General features: G+C 45.5%; 1 protein-coding gene across 2 annotated transcripts in view; it reads left to right on the forward strand.

Moving 5' to 3' along the window:
- The window catches only part of sema3e (sema domain, immunoglobulin domain (Ig), short basic domain, secreted, (semaphorin) 3E), a 38,230-nt gene that overhangs the window by 6,103 nt on the left and 14,627 nt on the right, over positions 1-17,500 (forward strand). For both annotated transcript variants that reach the window (XM_083655146.1, XM_083655147.1), the window contains exons 2-4: positions 16,354-16,514; positions 17,043-17,102; positions 17,341-17,460. In XM_083655146.1, the coding sequence (XP_083511272.1) occupies positions 16,354-16,514; positions 17,043-17,102; positions 17,341-17,460 (341 nt within the window). The remainder of the gene's footprint in view (positions 1-16,353; positions 16,515-17,042; positions 17,103-17,340; positions 17,461-17,500) is intronic.

The following is a 17,500-nucleotide window of genomic DNA, read 5'->3' on the forward strand; positions in this document are numbered from 1 at the left end:
ACATTCGGAACAGCTTTCAAGTGGTTCAGAGCGATGGGAGGGGCTGACTCACAATGGTTCAATGGCTGCATTCACAGGTAACTAAGTAGTTAAGTTGATTTAAATACATCCCATTAAAATATATTATCTCCAATGCTACTACAATTTAGGGCTGCACGATATTGGAAAAAACTGACATTGCGATATTCCCCACCCCTGCGATATATATTGCGATATGAAAAAATAGAGATTTTCACCAGATTACCAGAATAGCTCTATTTTAAAGAAAATAATACTTCTAGATTGATTTGGGTGATTTTGTAGAGGAGTCCATCTGATATTGGAGGGGAAATTATGTATTTTAATGTTTCTCAACCACTGGGCTGTGGCCTACTGGTAGGCCTCAGAGCACCATCTATCAGGGTTCATACACATTTTGACCAATAGATTTCCATGACGTACATACATGAAAAAGTGAGTGAGTTATGACATTCTACTTTAAAAATGTCACTAGCCTACATTTCACTTAGTGTACTGCAGCTTTTAAAGCCAGGGAAAGACAACATGTATGCCGTATCATCACCATATTTTACCATATCCAACATCTAAGACCATATAGTCTCATATCACAATATTGATATACAATTGATATATTGCCCACCCCTAATATTGAGTGCTAGAATCTACCGTTTCAATAAATCAACAATGAAACACCCCTGCCACTTTACACACTTGGTCTGACCCCCCGGAAACCCCCTCCAGAAACTACCAAGTGGTACACTCCGCATCTCTGGAGTTCCGGTTTTGGAGCGCACCGCAGTACAGACAGAGACGACGATTCACATGTAGCAGCACTGGTGACAAACAATTCATTCGTGAAAAGTAATAAATATACATTTAATTGCCAAGATATGTCTCTTGTCTTTTTATTTTCACTGAAATGTTTGTGTAAATGAGTCGCTATGTATGATTAACTCAACCCAGGTCCTTACACATCAAGAGCGAATATATGGCACGAAATTGCGATGCGAGTTTTGACCCACCTGTCAATCACAGCCACAGATGTGTACACGTTGGAAGCGAACTACTGAAAAATCGACCGTGGTTCGAAAAAATAAACACCGCAATAACGCTCGGCGAAACTTCGCCGTTGGTATGCACGGTTGCATTGACTGATATAGGTTCGGATAATATTATTGACGTGCGAATTAATCGCACGAAAAAAACGCTCCCGATGTGTAGGACCTGGCATCATCAGAGCCTGAGGGGGAGAGAGAGCTGCGGTGATACACGGACAACTTCTCAGTAATAATCACTTTAGCCTTCTTGTCATTATGTTGCTGTCTTGCTTGTTGGTGTTTCAAGAGTAAATATCTCCACTCCACAGACATGTTTGAGTTACAGCAGCCAGCCTGCTAGTGCACTGCAACCTGTGGACACATCCGCCTACGCAATCACATCGTTTACATCCGACGGGCTACTGTCAGCAACGCAACATAAGCAAAAATAATTCAATTTAGCTCTCTGTCCATTTTGTTGTGTTGAAGCTAAGCACTAAATGAGTGAGTACAGTAGTAGGGCATCTCTCACCTTTGAGAGAGACTGCATTTCACTCAGTAGGCTACCCCTAAAGTGAGAGTTTATCAAGCAAAATGACGAGTTAATTTACTTTTAACATCGCACGCCCTGCGATGTGACTATTGCGCATGCGCACATCGCGATGACGATGTGTAAACGATATATCGTGCAGCCCTACTACAATTTATACAATTTGTGAATGTGTGTGTGCGCGCGCGTGTATGTGTGTGCGACTGTGTGCGTGTGTCAACACAGTGAACTCAGGTAGTAATTATACTGATGTATGGATGGAACCCCCCCCCCCCCCCCCCACCTCTGAGGTGTAATTTTAAACCTTCCTCTCCAGACAAGAAAAGGCCCCTCTCTCTCTAGTCTCTCTATACTTTGCTAGCTTTAAATGATGCAGCTGTAGGTGATGAGATGGGGAATACCAGTGGGCCATAAAGTGCTGCCTGTCTGACTGAGAGCAGAGGGGATTTTCTTCTTCCTATTTAAAGCTAATGTGCCAAGTGAAGAGACGTATTAACTCAGTGAGCAGAGACCTGTAATTAACATTTTAGCACTTAGGATCTCAGTCACGGTGGCGATGACACACACCTTATATCCTATATGGACTAAAGCCTCCCTCTTGGGTCAGCAAAGGGTAAACGATATCTCTCTCACACACACACACCCACCCCCCTCTCTCACTTTCATTTCCTACGTGTGAGTCGCTGCCTACGTCCCTCTCCCATTGTGAAATGTGTGTGCTCTCCAGTTCATTAATGAGATGTCCAGAGGGGAAGGCAGCTGGCGAAACTCTAATATCCTCCATGACCTTTTCTCTGTGAAGAGACCAGGGAGAGGAGATGAGTTCAGTTCTCTCTGTGAAGGGACCAGACAGAGGAGATGAGTTCAGTTCTCATGTGAAGGAACCAGACAGAGGAGATGAGTTCAGTTCTCTCTGTGAAGGAACCAGACAGAGGAGATGAGTTCAGTTCTCTCTGTGAAGAGACCAGACAGAGGAGATGAGTTCAGTTCTCATGTGAAGAGACCAGACAGAGGAGATGAGTTCAGTTCTCTCTGTGAAGGGACCAGACAGAGGAGATGAGTTCAGTTCTCTCTGTGAAGGAACCAGACAGAGGAGATGAGTTCAGTTCTCTCTGTGAAGGGACCAGACAGAGGAGATGAGTTCAGGTCTCTCTGTGAAGGGACCAGACAGAGGAGATGAGTTCAGTTCTCTCTGTGAAGAGACCAGACAGAGGAGATGAGTTCAGTTCTCATGTGAAGGGACCAGACAGAGGAGATGAGTTCAGTTCTCTCATGTGAAGAGACCAGACAGAGGAGATGAGTTCAGTTCTCTCTGTGAAGGGACCAGACAGAGGAGATGAGTTCAGTTCTCTCTGTGAAGGGACCAGACAGAGGAGATGAGTTCAGTTCTCATGTGAAGGGACCAGACAGAGGAGATGAGTTCAGGTCTCTCTGTGAAGGGACCAGACAGAGGAGATGAGTTCAGGTCTCTCTGTGAAGAGACCAGACAGAGGAGATGAGTTCAGTTCTCTCTGTGAAGGGACCAGACAGAGGAGATGAGTTCAGTTCGTGACACGGGAAATCACTTGGTTTTCCAGTGTCTTCTGAGCGCATGCTGATATAATAATATAACGATATTAGAGGGAGAAATGAGAAAGAACAGGGGTGAGAGTGAGGTGAGCAGCACCTCAACACAGATGCCAAGAAGCAGCTCTTGGTTATTGTAGCCTGGCAGTAAAAAGCAGTGCCTCTAGCAGACAGATCTGTGTCAGATTGCCAGCCGTTATCTCTCCATGCCAACCTGTGGGAGAGAGAGAGAGGGCCACGCTCTGTAGAAGATGGGTTACTCCACACACACGAAATCATCAACCGCTGAAACACTGAAAGTCATTGTTTCAACTTACAGTCACAAGTAATATAGTGGTCTTGGTTACAACCACATGTAAATGTAGGCTTATGCCAAAACTGAATCAGAATCAGCTTTATTGGCCAGGTACAAGGAATTGGACTCTGGTTTGCTTTGCTCTCATAGTCATACAGAAAAAGAGAGAAAGGTATGGTATAGTAGTAAGCCGATATATTTGCTAAGTTTTTGACTTGTTCTGGCATCTACGGATTCGACCAAGCTGATGTTTTCGCCATGCGTTAATATCACTCTGGATATGTCACTTGAGTTTCTCAGTTGTTACAGTCATCTTTCCCAAAATCAATTAAGTTTTATAAACTGTGTGAAAGGGTAGAGAAGTCTTAAATGAAGCTGCAGGATTGACAACAGAATGAACTCCCACACAGTGTCTGCTACTTGCTATGCAACACCTTCATCAGACTAGTCCAACCTTTGACTATCTGACAAAGGTCCAGTTGGACCAAAACACTCTGCAATAAAGGTGTTGCATTGCAAGTAGCAGTGTGTGGGAGTTCACTCTACTGTCAAGTCTGCTGTCTTTCTCCAAAGTAGCTGCAATAAAAACAACATCGTTTTTTGGATGTGCACAAGTTTTCCCACTTACAAATGAAGCCGTATGAAATTTAGTTTCTGAGTCATTCAAGCCACACCATCTTGAGTCAGTTCCACTTATTCTTGTTTACTTTCATGACTGTATCATGTGATTCTTCAATTTACGACGCAGTACGGAAGCATCTAATGTTTAGGCAACATTAAAGCAATTAAATCACTTGATATTTATAGTGTATGTGGATCTTGATGAGTACGGAAGAAGCAAGCTTACTGAGCATCACAAACTGATGAATCTGAACTCCACAGTCTTATACGAGGGATCAGCCCATCAGCATTTTGTAAACAAACGACGTCACTGGGTGGAAACGGCAATGCGAAGCTATGGAGCCTGAGCGTCTCCCTCTAGACGGCTATGGTGTTTAGATTTCAAAAACTGCGACAGTTCACACAACTTTAACGCGACACGCATATTATACATCAAACTCTTGAGCTACTTCTGCTCTCACTCAGAATGTCAAATGTGATGTATAGTTTTTGACATATTAACGTTTGTTCGGCACAACTCGGACTAGTTAACTGCTGCGGGCTTCCACATTTCCGGGGGATTTGCGGGGATTTGTGATGTCGCACTGATTCATCCTAGTGAGGCTTTGGAACAGATGGGGATGGAGTTTGATTAATGTGAGTCAAATACAGCACAATCTACTTAGAAAGTGCATTAATAGATGACATACGCCTGTGCTTATGTACCTGTAGTGTTTGATGAAGGAGCAGGTCTGTTCGGCCCTATCATAACATCTACTGTCAGTTGCTAATGCTACCCTGCTGATTTATACCACTGACCACATTAAACAATTACACTTTATCTTTATTAGGGAGACTCTCTCTCTCTCTTTCTCTCTCTCTCTTTGTCTGTGTGTCTCTCTCTCTCTCTCTCTCTCTCTCTCTCTCTGTGTCTGTGTGTGTCTCTCTCTCTCTCTCTCTCTCTCTCTGTCTGTGTGGATCTCTCTCTCTCTCTCTCTCTCTCTGTCTGTGTGTGTGTTCTCTCTCTCTCTCTCTCTCTCTCTCTCTCTCTCTCTCTCTCTCTCTCTCTCTCTCTCTCTCTCTCTCTCTCTCTCTCTCTCTCTCTCTCTCTCTCTCTCTCTCTCTCTCTCTCTCTCTCTCTCTCTCTCCTCCGACACTCCATGTGGCTTTCATTTTGCTCGGTGACATCATTCCCTCACACAGGGGATACGGGAACACAAGGCCGTGCCGATAATGGCATAACACCCCGGCCCTCCAGCTCCTCAGGCCCCGCCCCCGGGGGCTCCTACAGGCCCCGCCCCCGGGGGCTCCTACAGGCCCCGCCCCCGGGGGCTCCTCAGGCTCGCTCGGGCCCCGGCAGCACAAGGAGAACAGACTCGCTCCTTATTCTTCTTAGCGCCTAAAGTTTAGCCCAACACACAATTCACTATTTCACTTTGTTTCTATTCCAGCGCACACGTCCCATTACTCAGCATGTTAAACTAGCTCTCTGCCACGGGCACAATGTCTGACATGAAACGTGTAGTAGTTAGTATTGGCAACAGATCAAATTATGATAGCCAAATTTACTTTGTGTTTTCAAGTTTCCTGAGTAACCTTTTATGACCTCCCATGTGCATATGACTAAACACGAATATTTTTCTACCTATTGCTCAGAGACCTACAACCACTCTCACTCTCTCTCGCGCGCGCACACACACACGCGCGCACACACACACACACACACACACACACACACACACACACACACACACACACACACACACACACACACACACACACACACACACACACACACACACAGTACACCGTACCCTCCCCTGGTGCACAGAAACCGTGTTTCCCTTCTTGGGTAAAGAGGAGATCAGGACGTTTATTTAGATTTCAAATCTTCCCAGGCATCACTCAGCAGTCTGCAGACAGCCGATGAAAGTGTCTGTCTAGAGGGAGTCTTTTCCATTTGAAGTGGGAGCACAGTAGGTCCATGTGTGTCCCTGGCTGAAACACCCTCCTCCTCCTCTGAGGGCAAGGAGGCACTCACTCACTGGCTGCAGATGGGGAGAAGGACTTGGAGAGAAGAGAGAGGAGGAAAAGAAGAAGTGTGGAAATCCCCTCTTTCCGTCCGTCTGTGGAGGCCGAACAGTCACTGTAACTGTCTGTTTCACATAATGACAGAGCGGAAACCGCTTTCTTTTTACTGGCACTGTGTGATCTGAAACACCTCAGTGTGTCGGTGTGTCAGTGAAATCACAGCATCAGCCAATTGCTCTTTATGACAACAATGTAATCATTTATAATTCACTGATCAATCATCTTCTTTGATTATGAACATGATTAATTATCCTCATCATCACCCATTATTCCCATAGAGACACTGCGGAGCGCGTCATCATTCAGAAACCATGCCCAAAACGGGGGGAAACAGAACCCCCCCCCCCCTCCAATCCTGGCGTTCTCCTATGTCGCGGGCATGGTTGCGTGTTGCACCAAAAGATCATATATACGGAAGATGAACACTCCAACTTACTTCCTTGACAGCTAGATCCACATTTTTCTTCTCGTCAATTCTCAATGGCTTCCTTGTTTTGCTCGGGAATACAACAAAACTTTAACTGGTGATTTTTTACATTTGTTGTCTGCGCAGCCCACCACACAACAGCTTTTAGCTATGTTTAATTCAAGGAAAATGACGCTGGTCTATGGGAGTGAACGGTGCGATTTCCCCCGTGATGGGCGTGGCCTATTTCATGCAGTGTCTCTATGCATGTGGACTTTTATTTGTTTACTCGTTAGGAGCCGCTTTTTCTTTCTTTTTCTTTATTTTTCTTTCTTTCTCTTTCTTTCTTTCTTTCTTTCCTTCTTTCTTTCTTTCTCTGTAGTGCCGCTGGTGCTCCCATATAGCGGTTTCGCTTTCAATTCCTGGCAGCGGTACCTCCGGCTTGGTCAGACGTTCCTACAGACACAATTGGCTGTGTCTGCGGGTGAGGAGCCGATGCGGTACGAGTCGTGGTTGCTGCACTTAGGGCTGTGCGATTAATCGATTTTGAATCGTAATCGAATTAATTAGTTAGGACGATGTTAAAAAAATGAAAATCGTAAAATCGTTTTTTTTTTTTTTTTTTTTTTCACTTTAACTAGGGTAAGTACGTTACGCGGGGCGGCTCTCTCTCATGTACGCATGCTGCTACTTGTCCATTCTCCCCGCTGTAAAGTCTCTCTAGAGGCTGTGATACTGGCTACTAAAAACAGCAGCGCAATGGACTTATTTCAACACCTCCGACCAAAAAGCAGCTTGTTGCACTGCGGGCTGTAGCCTACAAGATAACGATTGCCACAACACACTCACGCGCGCACACGAACACAGACGTTATCACCGGACGATGAAACGTTGCCTTTACAGTTCACATAATAACAAAACAACACGTGAGGCCACCGAGTACTGATAGATTGGCTGTATTCATGGCTGTAAGTTAGCAGCCTCAGCTGACTCACCTGTCCCTGTGTGTCTGAATTTCCCCCTAACTGCTATCGCAGTTCCACGCATTCCTGTTGTGACTTTGTGTTATTCTAGTACAGATATAACTCCGAGCACGGGTGGTCGCTTAGACACTAATATAATTATCTCACGGAGGAACACGCAAATCCACCAGTGTCAAGTTAGCAAGCAACAGCCAGGGAGTTAAGCATAGCAGCGGCAAGCTAAAACAGGAAGTTGAGTTGTTCTACCTTCAGAGTAAAAGCATAAATTGTCAATTATGGAAAAAAGGGGGGAAAAGAGCTCTGCAGGGCAACAAATGTTTAGAGAAGTATAATAGTATAATAAATCGAAATCGAAATCGAAAATCGAGTTTTGAGAGAAAAAATCGTCAATTTTAGTTTTAGGCAAAATCGCACAGCCCTAGCTGCACTATAGTGCCTTCTCTGGTCGGTCGGGGGGTGCCTGTTTCAGGGGAGGGAAACTGGGGGGGGGGGGGGGTAGTCTGATCCTCATACGTGCTACGTCCTGCTGGTGAAACTCCTCGCTGTCAGGTGAAAAGAGGGCGACTGCATGTATGACAGCAGGGCGATTTGGCCAAGTACAATTAGGGAGAAAATGGGAGGAAAAATCAGCAAAACAAAAACCAAAGACAATCGGTGTCGCTGTACGTGTGTGTGTGTGCGTGCATGCGTGTGTGTGTGTGCGTGCGTGCGTGCGTGTGTGTGTGTGTTTGTGTGCGCATGTGTGCGTGTGCGCGTGCGTGTGTTGCCATATGGATCAGTTGCCACTCTTCATCAGCACCAAAGACACATGAAAAGTGGATGGGAACAGGCTTTGGCTGAGGCTCTGTTTACTGTTTACTCCATCGCTCCCAATCGCCGTCTCAGTCTGTCATGTGAATAAGAGCGAGCAGATCTGGCTCCACGCAAAGAAGCCACTGATTGTTCCAAAGCCACCATAACACCTCTAGACAGGTGGAAAGGAATGCTAGGTGGGGGCTGTCCTTGATCCAAACGCACAGAGAGAGAGAGAGAGAGAGAGAGAGTGGGGGAGAGAGAGAGAGAGAGAGAGGGGGGGAGAGAGAGAGAGTGTGAGAGAGAGAGTGAGAGAGAGAGAGAGAGAGAGAGAGAGGGAGAGAGAGAGGGAGAGAGAGAGAGAGAGAGAGAGAGAGAGAGAGAGAGCTCTAAGTACATGGATTAAATGTAGATAATTACAGGAAACATCGTCTAAACCCTGGCAGAACACCACTGCCATGATTCCCCCTCAGTCGCTGCCACCTACTCCTACCAGAGATCTAACGCTACTTAAAACAAACAGTCGGCCTGTCTCTACCATGGATATCTTAATAGCTGCAAAATAAACACAGTCACTCTCTCTTCTCTATGGAGATTTAATAACATTTTAAACAAACAGAAGCTGGTTTGGCTATGAGCGATCTGCGCACACGGGCTAAAGCTAAACACTCTCTGTGTCGAGTTTGGAGATCAAGTATCTGTAAAAACACACGGATGGTAGTAAAACAAATGACAGGATTGCTCCCCTGGACGTGGCATTTGGAGAAGACTTGGCATTACTGGGGGCACTTAAACGCTTGGCAAAGTATTACAAGAAAGTTAGCTTGGCATAGTATTACAAGAAAGTTTTGCCAGAGGAGACCGGAGGCGGTATAGGTGATGGTGATGGTAGCCAGTGCTTCTCCTTCTCTTCCTCTGAGGGGAATCTGCTAGTGAGGAGGAGACGGTCTAATTTGGTATGCGAGTAGAAGGAACTAAGAGAATCCTGCAGGCCTGCACTGTACTACTACTGATGTTACATCTTAGACCCCGGGATCCTCTGGCTGAATCAGTCCGGTTTCAGGAGGTCTGCTAACACACACCAGATCCCCCTTTCTGCCTTCAAGGACACCCAGTCATGAGCTCCAGGGCCCTAAGGCTTCTTGGACCGCTCCGACCCCCTGGAAGTGCAACACTCTGGGGCTTCAGCACTTAGCTCGAGTCCTTCACCCGGAGCTCCAGCAGCTCACCGACAGGCAGGTATAGGGGACCGGCCTGTCAGGTCCAATTAAACTGTGTGTGTGTGTGTGTGTGTGTGTGTGTGTGTGTGTGTGTGTGTGTGTGTGCGCTTGCGTGTGTGCGTGCGTGCGTGCGTGCGTCTCTGTACGTGCAGCCGAGCATGTTTATATAGACTCGCAGGCTGAGCAAAAACTGCAGTGCATGTCTTTATCAATCTATGTTTGTTTCCGTTTGTGTTTATATATGGATATGTATCTGTCACGGTCCAGTGCTTTCTCTTTAAAGCAGGCAGTTAAGTTGAGACTGTCAGGGAGGCGACAGTTAATCTCAAATCAGTTTGTGTTTGTTGTCTTTAATTAATACAGACAAGACTTTCAATGGGAAAGCTGAGCCGTGATCTCTGCCTTAGGGCAACGTCAACCAACGCCTGATTAGCGATAGAGGGAATGGTTCCGCCTCCTGTCTGATGAAAGCACTTCCTCCTGGATTAAATGCCTCTCCTGCATTATCACAGCATCTTTCCCAGGCAGGAAGACTCATATCCCACATCGCCTTCCCTGTAGGAAAGGCTTTGGGAGCTTTGTAGCACCGGGCGTGTCTCCATGCTTCATTGGCTGGAGGTAGACCTCCTCGTTAGTGCCTGGGAGGCCTGTTTGCACTATACACTGTTGCATCAGCATTAAATATTAGTGTCTTTGAGCAAACAAAATCGTCATTACTGCCTGACTGTGTGTTATTTGTTAGTTACACTTGTCATACGTACTCTGGTCATTTGGCATTCTGTAATTCTTCCGCCCTTGCACGAGTTCCTTGTGTTTCCCCGGGTTTCCCTGTGTCCTTGTTTGTGAACTTTCAGTGATGATGAGAGAAAGATGTGATGTATGAGCGAGCCACAAAGACAGAGAAGCTTGGCTGCTGCTGAACCCGAGTGAGAAGAGGAGCAGATAAGGGTCTGAGAGTAGGTTGTCCTGTAGTAGACCATACAGCCTGCAGTGCAGCCTAACAATATCAAGTTTGATCACCCCCCCGCCCTCGGCTCAAGGGATTTCAAACTCCTCCGGTAACCTGCTCCTGAGTCCCAACTGCTCCATGGCCAAGGGCACATTGCAACATGTGTTTCTGATTCATAGCTCCCCCAGAGGATGACAGAGAGCAACCACATGGTTATCTCTCCATCGCTGGGCCCTAAGAAAGCAAATACACTATCTATCTATCTATCCATCTATCTATCTATCTATCATATATCATCTATCTATCTATCTTCTATCTATCTATCAACTGTACACATTTTTGTCAAGGGATGATTACATTACATTTTGCACTGGCTACAGTATGATAGATAGAGAGATAGAGATTTATATTTAGTTATAGATGGCTCCCCATTCAAAGAGATAGGAGTCTTGCTGCCCAAGGGGTATTACCAAGATGGCACACACAGATTAATCTCGCTTACCAGGGTTGAGCTCAGCCCCCGACGACACGTAGCAAACCGTTTATTTAAACAGCAATGGCGGCAACCCGGAGACCGTAGCACAGAGTGCACAACGTTTTGCAGATTGAACACACCCCAAACCTCCACATTATGAAAGGTCTGGTTCAACCCACAATCATTTTGGTATGAGGAAGGGGGGGGCGACGCTCTGTCATGTTTGCATTTCTTTAAACCAATCACACGCATCTTGGGGGGGACAGGATGTTGCAACGACACTCTTGCAAAATAAGAGGAGGATAATGTAGGAGTATGACTGACGTGATCACGTCAAACCAACAACAGCAAATAGGCAGCAACCAGCCTACTAGCACCAACATGACTAAACACAACATGAAATAAGCAGAAGTGAAAAGCAGCCCACATCTCTCTCCAAATGAAAAGCACCACGGCGGGTGCTTGCTGAGTCTGCTGACACCTTATAGGTTAATATCATGTCATCATTTAAAAGCAGTCAAAACAGGGATAGATGCAGCATTATGCAAAGCACCAAACACAACATTTAACTATAACACCGAAGTGCAAAAACATACACGCACCACGGCGGGTAACGCACACACACAAGCTGTGTCTCAATCTGATGCTGCAGTAGACAAAGAACCCGATCCACAAAGGCTTGTCCTTGGTGGACCATGAAGGCATCTGAACGTTGCTAAATGGAACAGTCTGGCCCAGATTTTGTACTGTATACCCCTCCTACCTCAAGAGGCACTAGTGAGTCAACTGTAGTTCAAGCCCTCAGTCCAAAATTGAGATGAAGAAGAACCATTGAATAAACTATCAAATAGAGTCTAACAATTACTTGTGAATTAAAACGGTGTGATGCATTCTGGGATACGTGGGCCACGAAGGACACAACAGTTGCATCCTGTAGATTTGGAAATACAAGGCCGCATTTCTCGGCTGCATTTCAAGGAGCCGTTGAAATGGCACAGCCTCGCTCGCGCCGCATTCACTCTTCAAATTTGGCCTTGGTGGACTGCAGCACCTGGATTGAGACCCTGTGACACAGCTGTCACACACATACACACTGCGCGTAATCAGCAGAACATAAACTCAATGAAATATCAGTCTTACCATTGACGATTGGTCTTTATTTTCATCAACTCCTGAACTCAGCTGCAGCCGTTGTTAAAATTGTAGAATGCTGTAGCCGTTGTCATAATCCGACCATCATGGAAATGCTTCCACATCATTGATTTCCCTGCTTTGCTTTCGGTCGTTTTAAATTTCCCCAATGACCGGTTTGGTTGTCTTTCTCCATCCTTGCCATGGACCGTCTAAAATTACAGAGGTAATAAGGTATGGCTAGTTCATTCAGGTTTCAGCTGTAAACAAGGTGGTGTGTGTCGGTCAGGAGGACACATGATGATGATGAGGAGATGTAGTTTCTTCTCTGAACTGTATTGCGTTCCAGCAGTATTTATTGGTCTGACATTCAGCAGTTACCAGTCTGAAATAACAAATAAACCACAATTAGGCACTAACATCTTGACAGCTACAGGACATAAATATGGTAAGAAGGTTTTTTTTAAGATAAAATATACCAATAAGCATTGAAATGCTCATCTTAACAGAAACAATAACTTAAGAGTTGTATACAGATGAGCATACTAACCTAGCTTAGTATCAGATTTTTTTTAAATCACATTATGCATCCTTGGCCAAGTCACTTGAGTAATGGCGACGCCTTGTGGTTAGTACTAACGCTACATAATGGCGTCCACACACAATGAACGGAGATTTCCTTTCCCACATGGAAACGCTATTTACTTAACACTTTACAACAGCATAGCAAACACTAGCTAGCTAACTTAATAGACCAAATCACCGTGACGTCACCATGTAAACAAATTGACTTCCGGGTACCACTTGGGGAAGGCGGCAGGTTTAAATGTGCGTGTTGTCAAATAAATGCTGTCAAACCCTCTCGCTGTTTTCGGCCGACTACTTTCAATTTAAATGGTTAAACGGTTGGTAAACATGCTTGTCCGACGTATCTAGCCTTTCTTCTGTGTTTGTTTTATGTAGTGTTAGCTAGCTAATAACGTTTGTTTGTCTGTCAAACTCGCTGTTTTTTTGCAGACTCGTGAGAAGAGCCTGGTGACGCGAGGTTATTACAGACAGAGCTACTGACGCCAAGTTAATTTAATTTAGCTTCAAGTCTACTCTGGTCTGGTCCAACAGGTAAATTAGCTAGTCTGGTCTCCACTAACGTTAGTGAAAGTGTTGTTATGAATGATATTAAACAACAACACAACACGGACGAACCATTTTTGTACAGCATGTAACCCTTCTTTGTCTGTTTTTGTCTTCAACAAGTCAGTTTGTGCCGTCCACCGCCATTATAATGTGTGGACCTCAGGGGTACCCGGAAGTAAATGTAAACATCCCGGTGATTACAGCATGATATCGTGATGATAACATTGAAAATATCTCTCCTCACACTGACTGAGCAGTTATTAAAAATACCAACTGGACCACACAGGAAAGGACTAAGCTTATAAATTGTCAAAGGTAAGTGACTTTACAGTTTAAACTATGATGCGGTGCACACTAACTGAACTTGAGCACGTCATGTACACAACAAAACCATGGGCAAAACACTAACGAGGTGCACGTGCATGCATTGCATTTGCATTGATCCAGAGCCATATAGGACACTACATTGATCTAACTAGTTAACGAGACTCTTAAAGGGGCAGGCACCCCGAAATGTCCAAGCCTTTTTCCAAAATAGATCCTTGCTAGTTTAGTTTCAGTTTCATGTTGCCTTCAGGTGCTGTCACTGTCAGTAACTAAATACCACCTCCAGTGACAGCATGATAACCGAAAACAACACAACACACTACAGTCCTACACTACATCCCTTCATCGGGCATTGGATGGCCCGCTGGGGGCCCCGGCACTGGATCACCTAAATGGATTGGAAGTTGGAAACCCCATTAATGTTTTGCTTGCACCTGTGTTGCTTCCTGCCTTTTAGACACAAAATGAGTGAATTGGAAGGTGAAAAACACGAATGGCTGCCATTAAAGACTGCTAGCTGGTCCCACCCACTGCCAGTCAGAGTGCTCAATCATCCACTAATCTGATTGCCCGGAATGGATTATGGGATGAGGTATATTTTAGTCATATCAATTGTTATTGCTAATATACCTCAGGGATGAGTTCCTTCACTCTTACATGTAGACACACTCTTGTACCCAGCACTTTTTTTCCAACTCTGAATCAAATGTTTTATGCTTACTGTCATGATTCTCTAGCTGGCTCTAGCCGTTTGACATGGTCTCAGGCTTCAAACTCGTTAGATAAGGATTTTTTCTAAAAGTGATGGGGGGGAAAATGGTGAAATTCTCTTCCAGAACCAAAGGTGACATCACGATGTCAAAAGGACCCCCTCGAAAATGAGATGGTTCATCTCAAGGGGTTTATCCTTCTAATAATAAATTGTGAAATATGTCACGTGACTGTTGAGCTCTATTATAATACACCAGGCACATCGAAGCCAGGGAGTGTAACAACACTGATGTCCTGTGGGCACCAAAGAGCCTTGGAGAAACAGTGACCTCCTGTGGGCACCAAAGAGCACGGAGAAACAGTGAGTTTTAACAAAGTGCTTTATTCAGTGTCTTTAGCAGTTTTAATTAGCGAGTCGGTTTGTTTTGGAGAGGGGGAGACCTCTACGAATAACTCGGCTCCCGGCTAGCACCCCCACATGCGCTGAATTGCATTGAGGAAACAGTTGTTTTTTGGGACACGAACCTCGGCCTCCGGCGGCGTTAAGTCACTTGTGTTTACGCCCTCCATCCGTGATAACCCGCGAGTCACCGAGTGCTCTCCGAGGTGCTGAAATCCCATCCACTTTGGCATCTGATCAGCACCGGGCTCTGAGCGCTGTCCAGTGTGCTGAAGGCAGCAGCGATCAAAGTTCCATCCACTGCGGGGCAGAATCCACGCCAGGATTTCCCGAGGGCCCGGCCGATTTGCCACCAGCTGGAGGCAGCCCCTATTAGAAGATGGTAGCTATCAGTCTGCAATTATCTGTGATGTCTTCCGCCTGTTTTCTGTCCTATTTAACCTGGTGATTCACAGACTGCCAGCGCTCCGTCTTCAATCTACTGATGCTGTCAAACCCCACTGATCCGCTCCTGTTCTGTCTGCCTGTGCCTGCTACCATCTGCCTCTGTTTGTATCGTGAGTTTACCAGCGAGCCAGGAAGTGCCGGATTGCACTTTGCTCTTGTTTGAGTCTGAAAATCTTGACTTTGAAAACCTCTGCAACTCTGAAGCCAGCTTTTCCCCCTGAGTGTTGGAAGCCTGGATGTGAACTTTTAGTTTGTTATTGAAGTTTTTTCCGTGTTCGGACCTAGACAGGTGAAGTGGATATTATTTCTTCTTGTTGATTCCTTGGGATTCAAACCCAGCACTGCACTGTCTTGTGTTGATTTTGACTTTAAAACGTTCCTTTGCCTCCGTCTCCTGCATTCTTGGGTCCAGCCTTTTGGCTCGTTCCTTTATCGCAAACAAACTGGGATGTAGTGGGTTGAATGACATCACATCCGTTTTGTTAGCGTTCCATTTGCAGAAAACTGGGTGCTGGGAAGTTCACTGTTGAATTGCGTCACGTCCGTTTAAACGAGTCAGCTCTTGGTCAGATCCGGTCAGATCCAGTCGCTAGCCAGGCTAGCCATTGTTAGCAATAATAGTTGAGATTGAGAACAAGGCATTTCGCGGCATTTTGCACATACAAACACTGCAGCAACATGTCCACACATTTAATAATTATCGTATATTCTAATGTTTTTTTTATCTTTTTTATTTAAATTTTATTTATTTATTCTTCTCGCTCTTAGTCCCAGTTGTTTCATTGCAGCACTTTCCCCTCTTATCACCCTGTGATTTTATCTTTTTTATTTTTCTATTATCTCACTATTTCTTATTGTTTTAAATCATTTCTTCTGTAAAGCACTTGGCACTGCATTTTATGTTATGAAAGGTGCAAATTTATATAAATAAAGCTTATTATTACCACATTTTATTCTTGCCGAATATTGCTACAAATTGGCTCATCCTACATGTACCCCGCCCACTCTCCCTCCATGGTTCATGCCGACTTTTATTTGATCTTTATAGTCTTTTGTCTTAACTTCTGTTTGTGTGTGTGTGTGTGTGTGTGTGTGTGTGTGTGTGTGTGTGTGTGTGTGTGTGTGTGTGTGTGTGTGTGTGTGTGTGTGTGTGTGTGTGTGTGTGTGCGTGCGTGTGTGCGTGCGTGTGTGCGTGTGTGTGCATGCGTGTGTGCGTGTGTGTGTGTGTTATGTACGCAGAGCTATGGCAGCTGAACAGGACCTGGGTGTTCCAGGGGCACGGGACCTCGCTCCAGCCCCAGACCATGCTGCTGGACGAGGGCCACGAGAGGCTTTATGTGGGGGCCAAGAACAACCTGTACTCCCTCAGCCTGAACCGGGTTAACACACACTACAGAGAGGTAGGCCTGCTGGCTGTGAGGCGTTTTGAACTCCCACACCCATGAGCCAATAGGTTAGCCAAACTCTGTGTGTGTGTGTGTGTGTGTGTGTGTGTGTGTGTGTGTGTGTGTGTGTGTGTGTGTGTGTGTGTGTGTGTGTGTGTGTGTGTGTGTGTGGGGGGGGGGGGGGGGGGGGGGGGGGGGGGGGTGTGCGTGCGTGCGTGCGTGCATGTGTGCATGTGTGCATGTGTACACTGACTGCAGTACTGTATAAAAGTGTATGTTTTCTCGTTTTGAGTGAAATATTGAGTAAGACATTGAATCAGTGGCAGAATAACCACGTGAAAGTATCTGCGATATCGTAATGCAACCAAATGTAGACTGCCTTATCATATTGTAATCATATACTGTATAATCACAATGAGACAGTAGATGATTGGCTGGTCGAAGATGCGCCTCTTTTACTATTGTTTCAATTACTACTGCTATTTCAATTAAAACCAAACAGAAGTACAGTATTGTAAATCTGAGTGCACCTGTTCTCTGCAGATCCACTGGGCCAGTACTGAGTCTCAGATAGAAGAGTGTCTAATGAAGGGCAGAGAGAAGGTGAGAGACACTCGTTACGTAACAGTAATATACTGTTTACTCTATATTCTAAGACGTATCCATCCATTGATTCGAATATCTCATAGTGCTCATTAACCTTTGTTCAACCTATTGAAGTATTGATCTTATGGATGATACAGTAAAAACCAGGCCTTTTCACTACACACCATTTTCTCTCCCTCCCTCCCTCCATCCACCACCGCCCATCTCTGCTTCCTCCCTCTATCTCCCCCTACAGCCGGAGTGTGCAAACTACATCAAGGTGTTGCAGCAGTACAACCAGAGCCACTTGTTGGCCTGCGGGACAGGAGCCTTTAACCCTGTCTGTACCCTGGTGAGGGTGGGCCACACAGGGCAGGTGAGTCCCAACGACACACCCACTTATACCTCCACCAAGG

The sequence above is a fragment of the Poromitra crassiceps genome (genome assembly GCF_964638095.1).
Source record: "Poromitra crassiceps genome assembly, chromosome: 18".
Taxonomy (NCBI): domain Eukaryota; kingdom Metazoa; phylum Chordata; class Actinopteri; order Beryciformes; family Melamphaidae; genus Poromitra; species Poromitra crassiceps.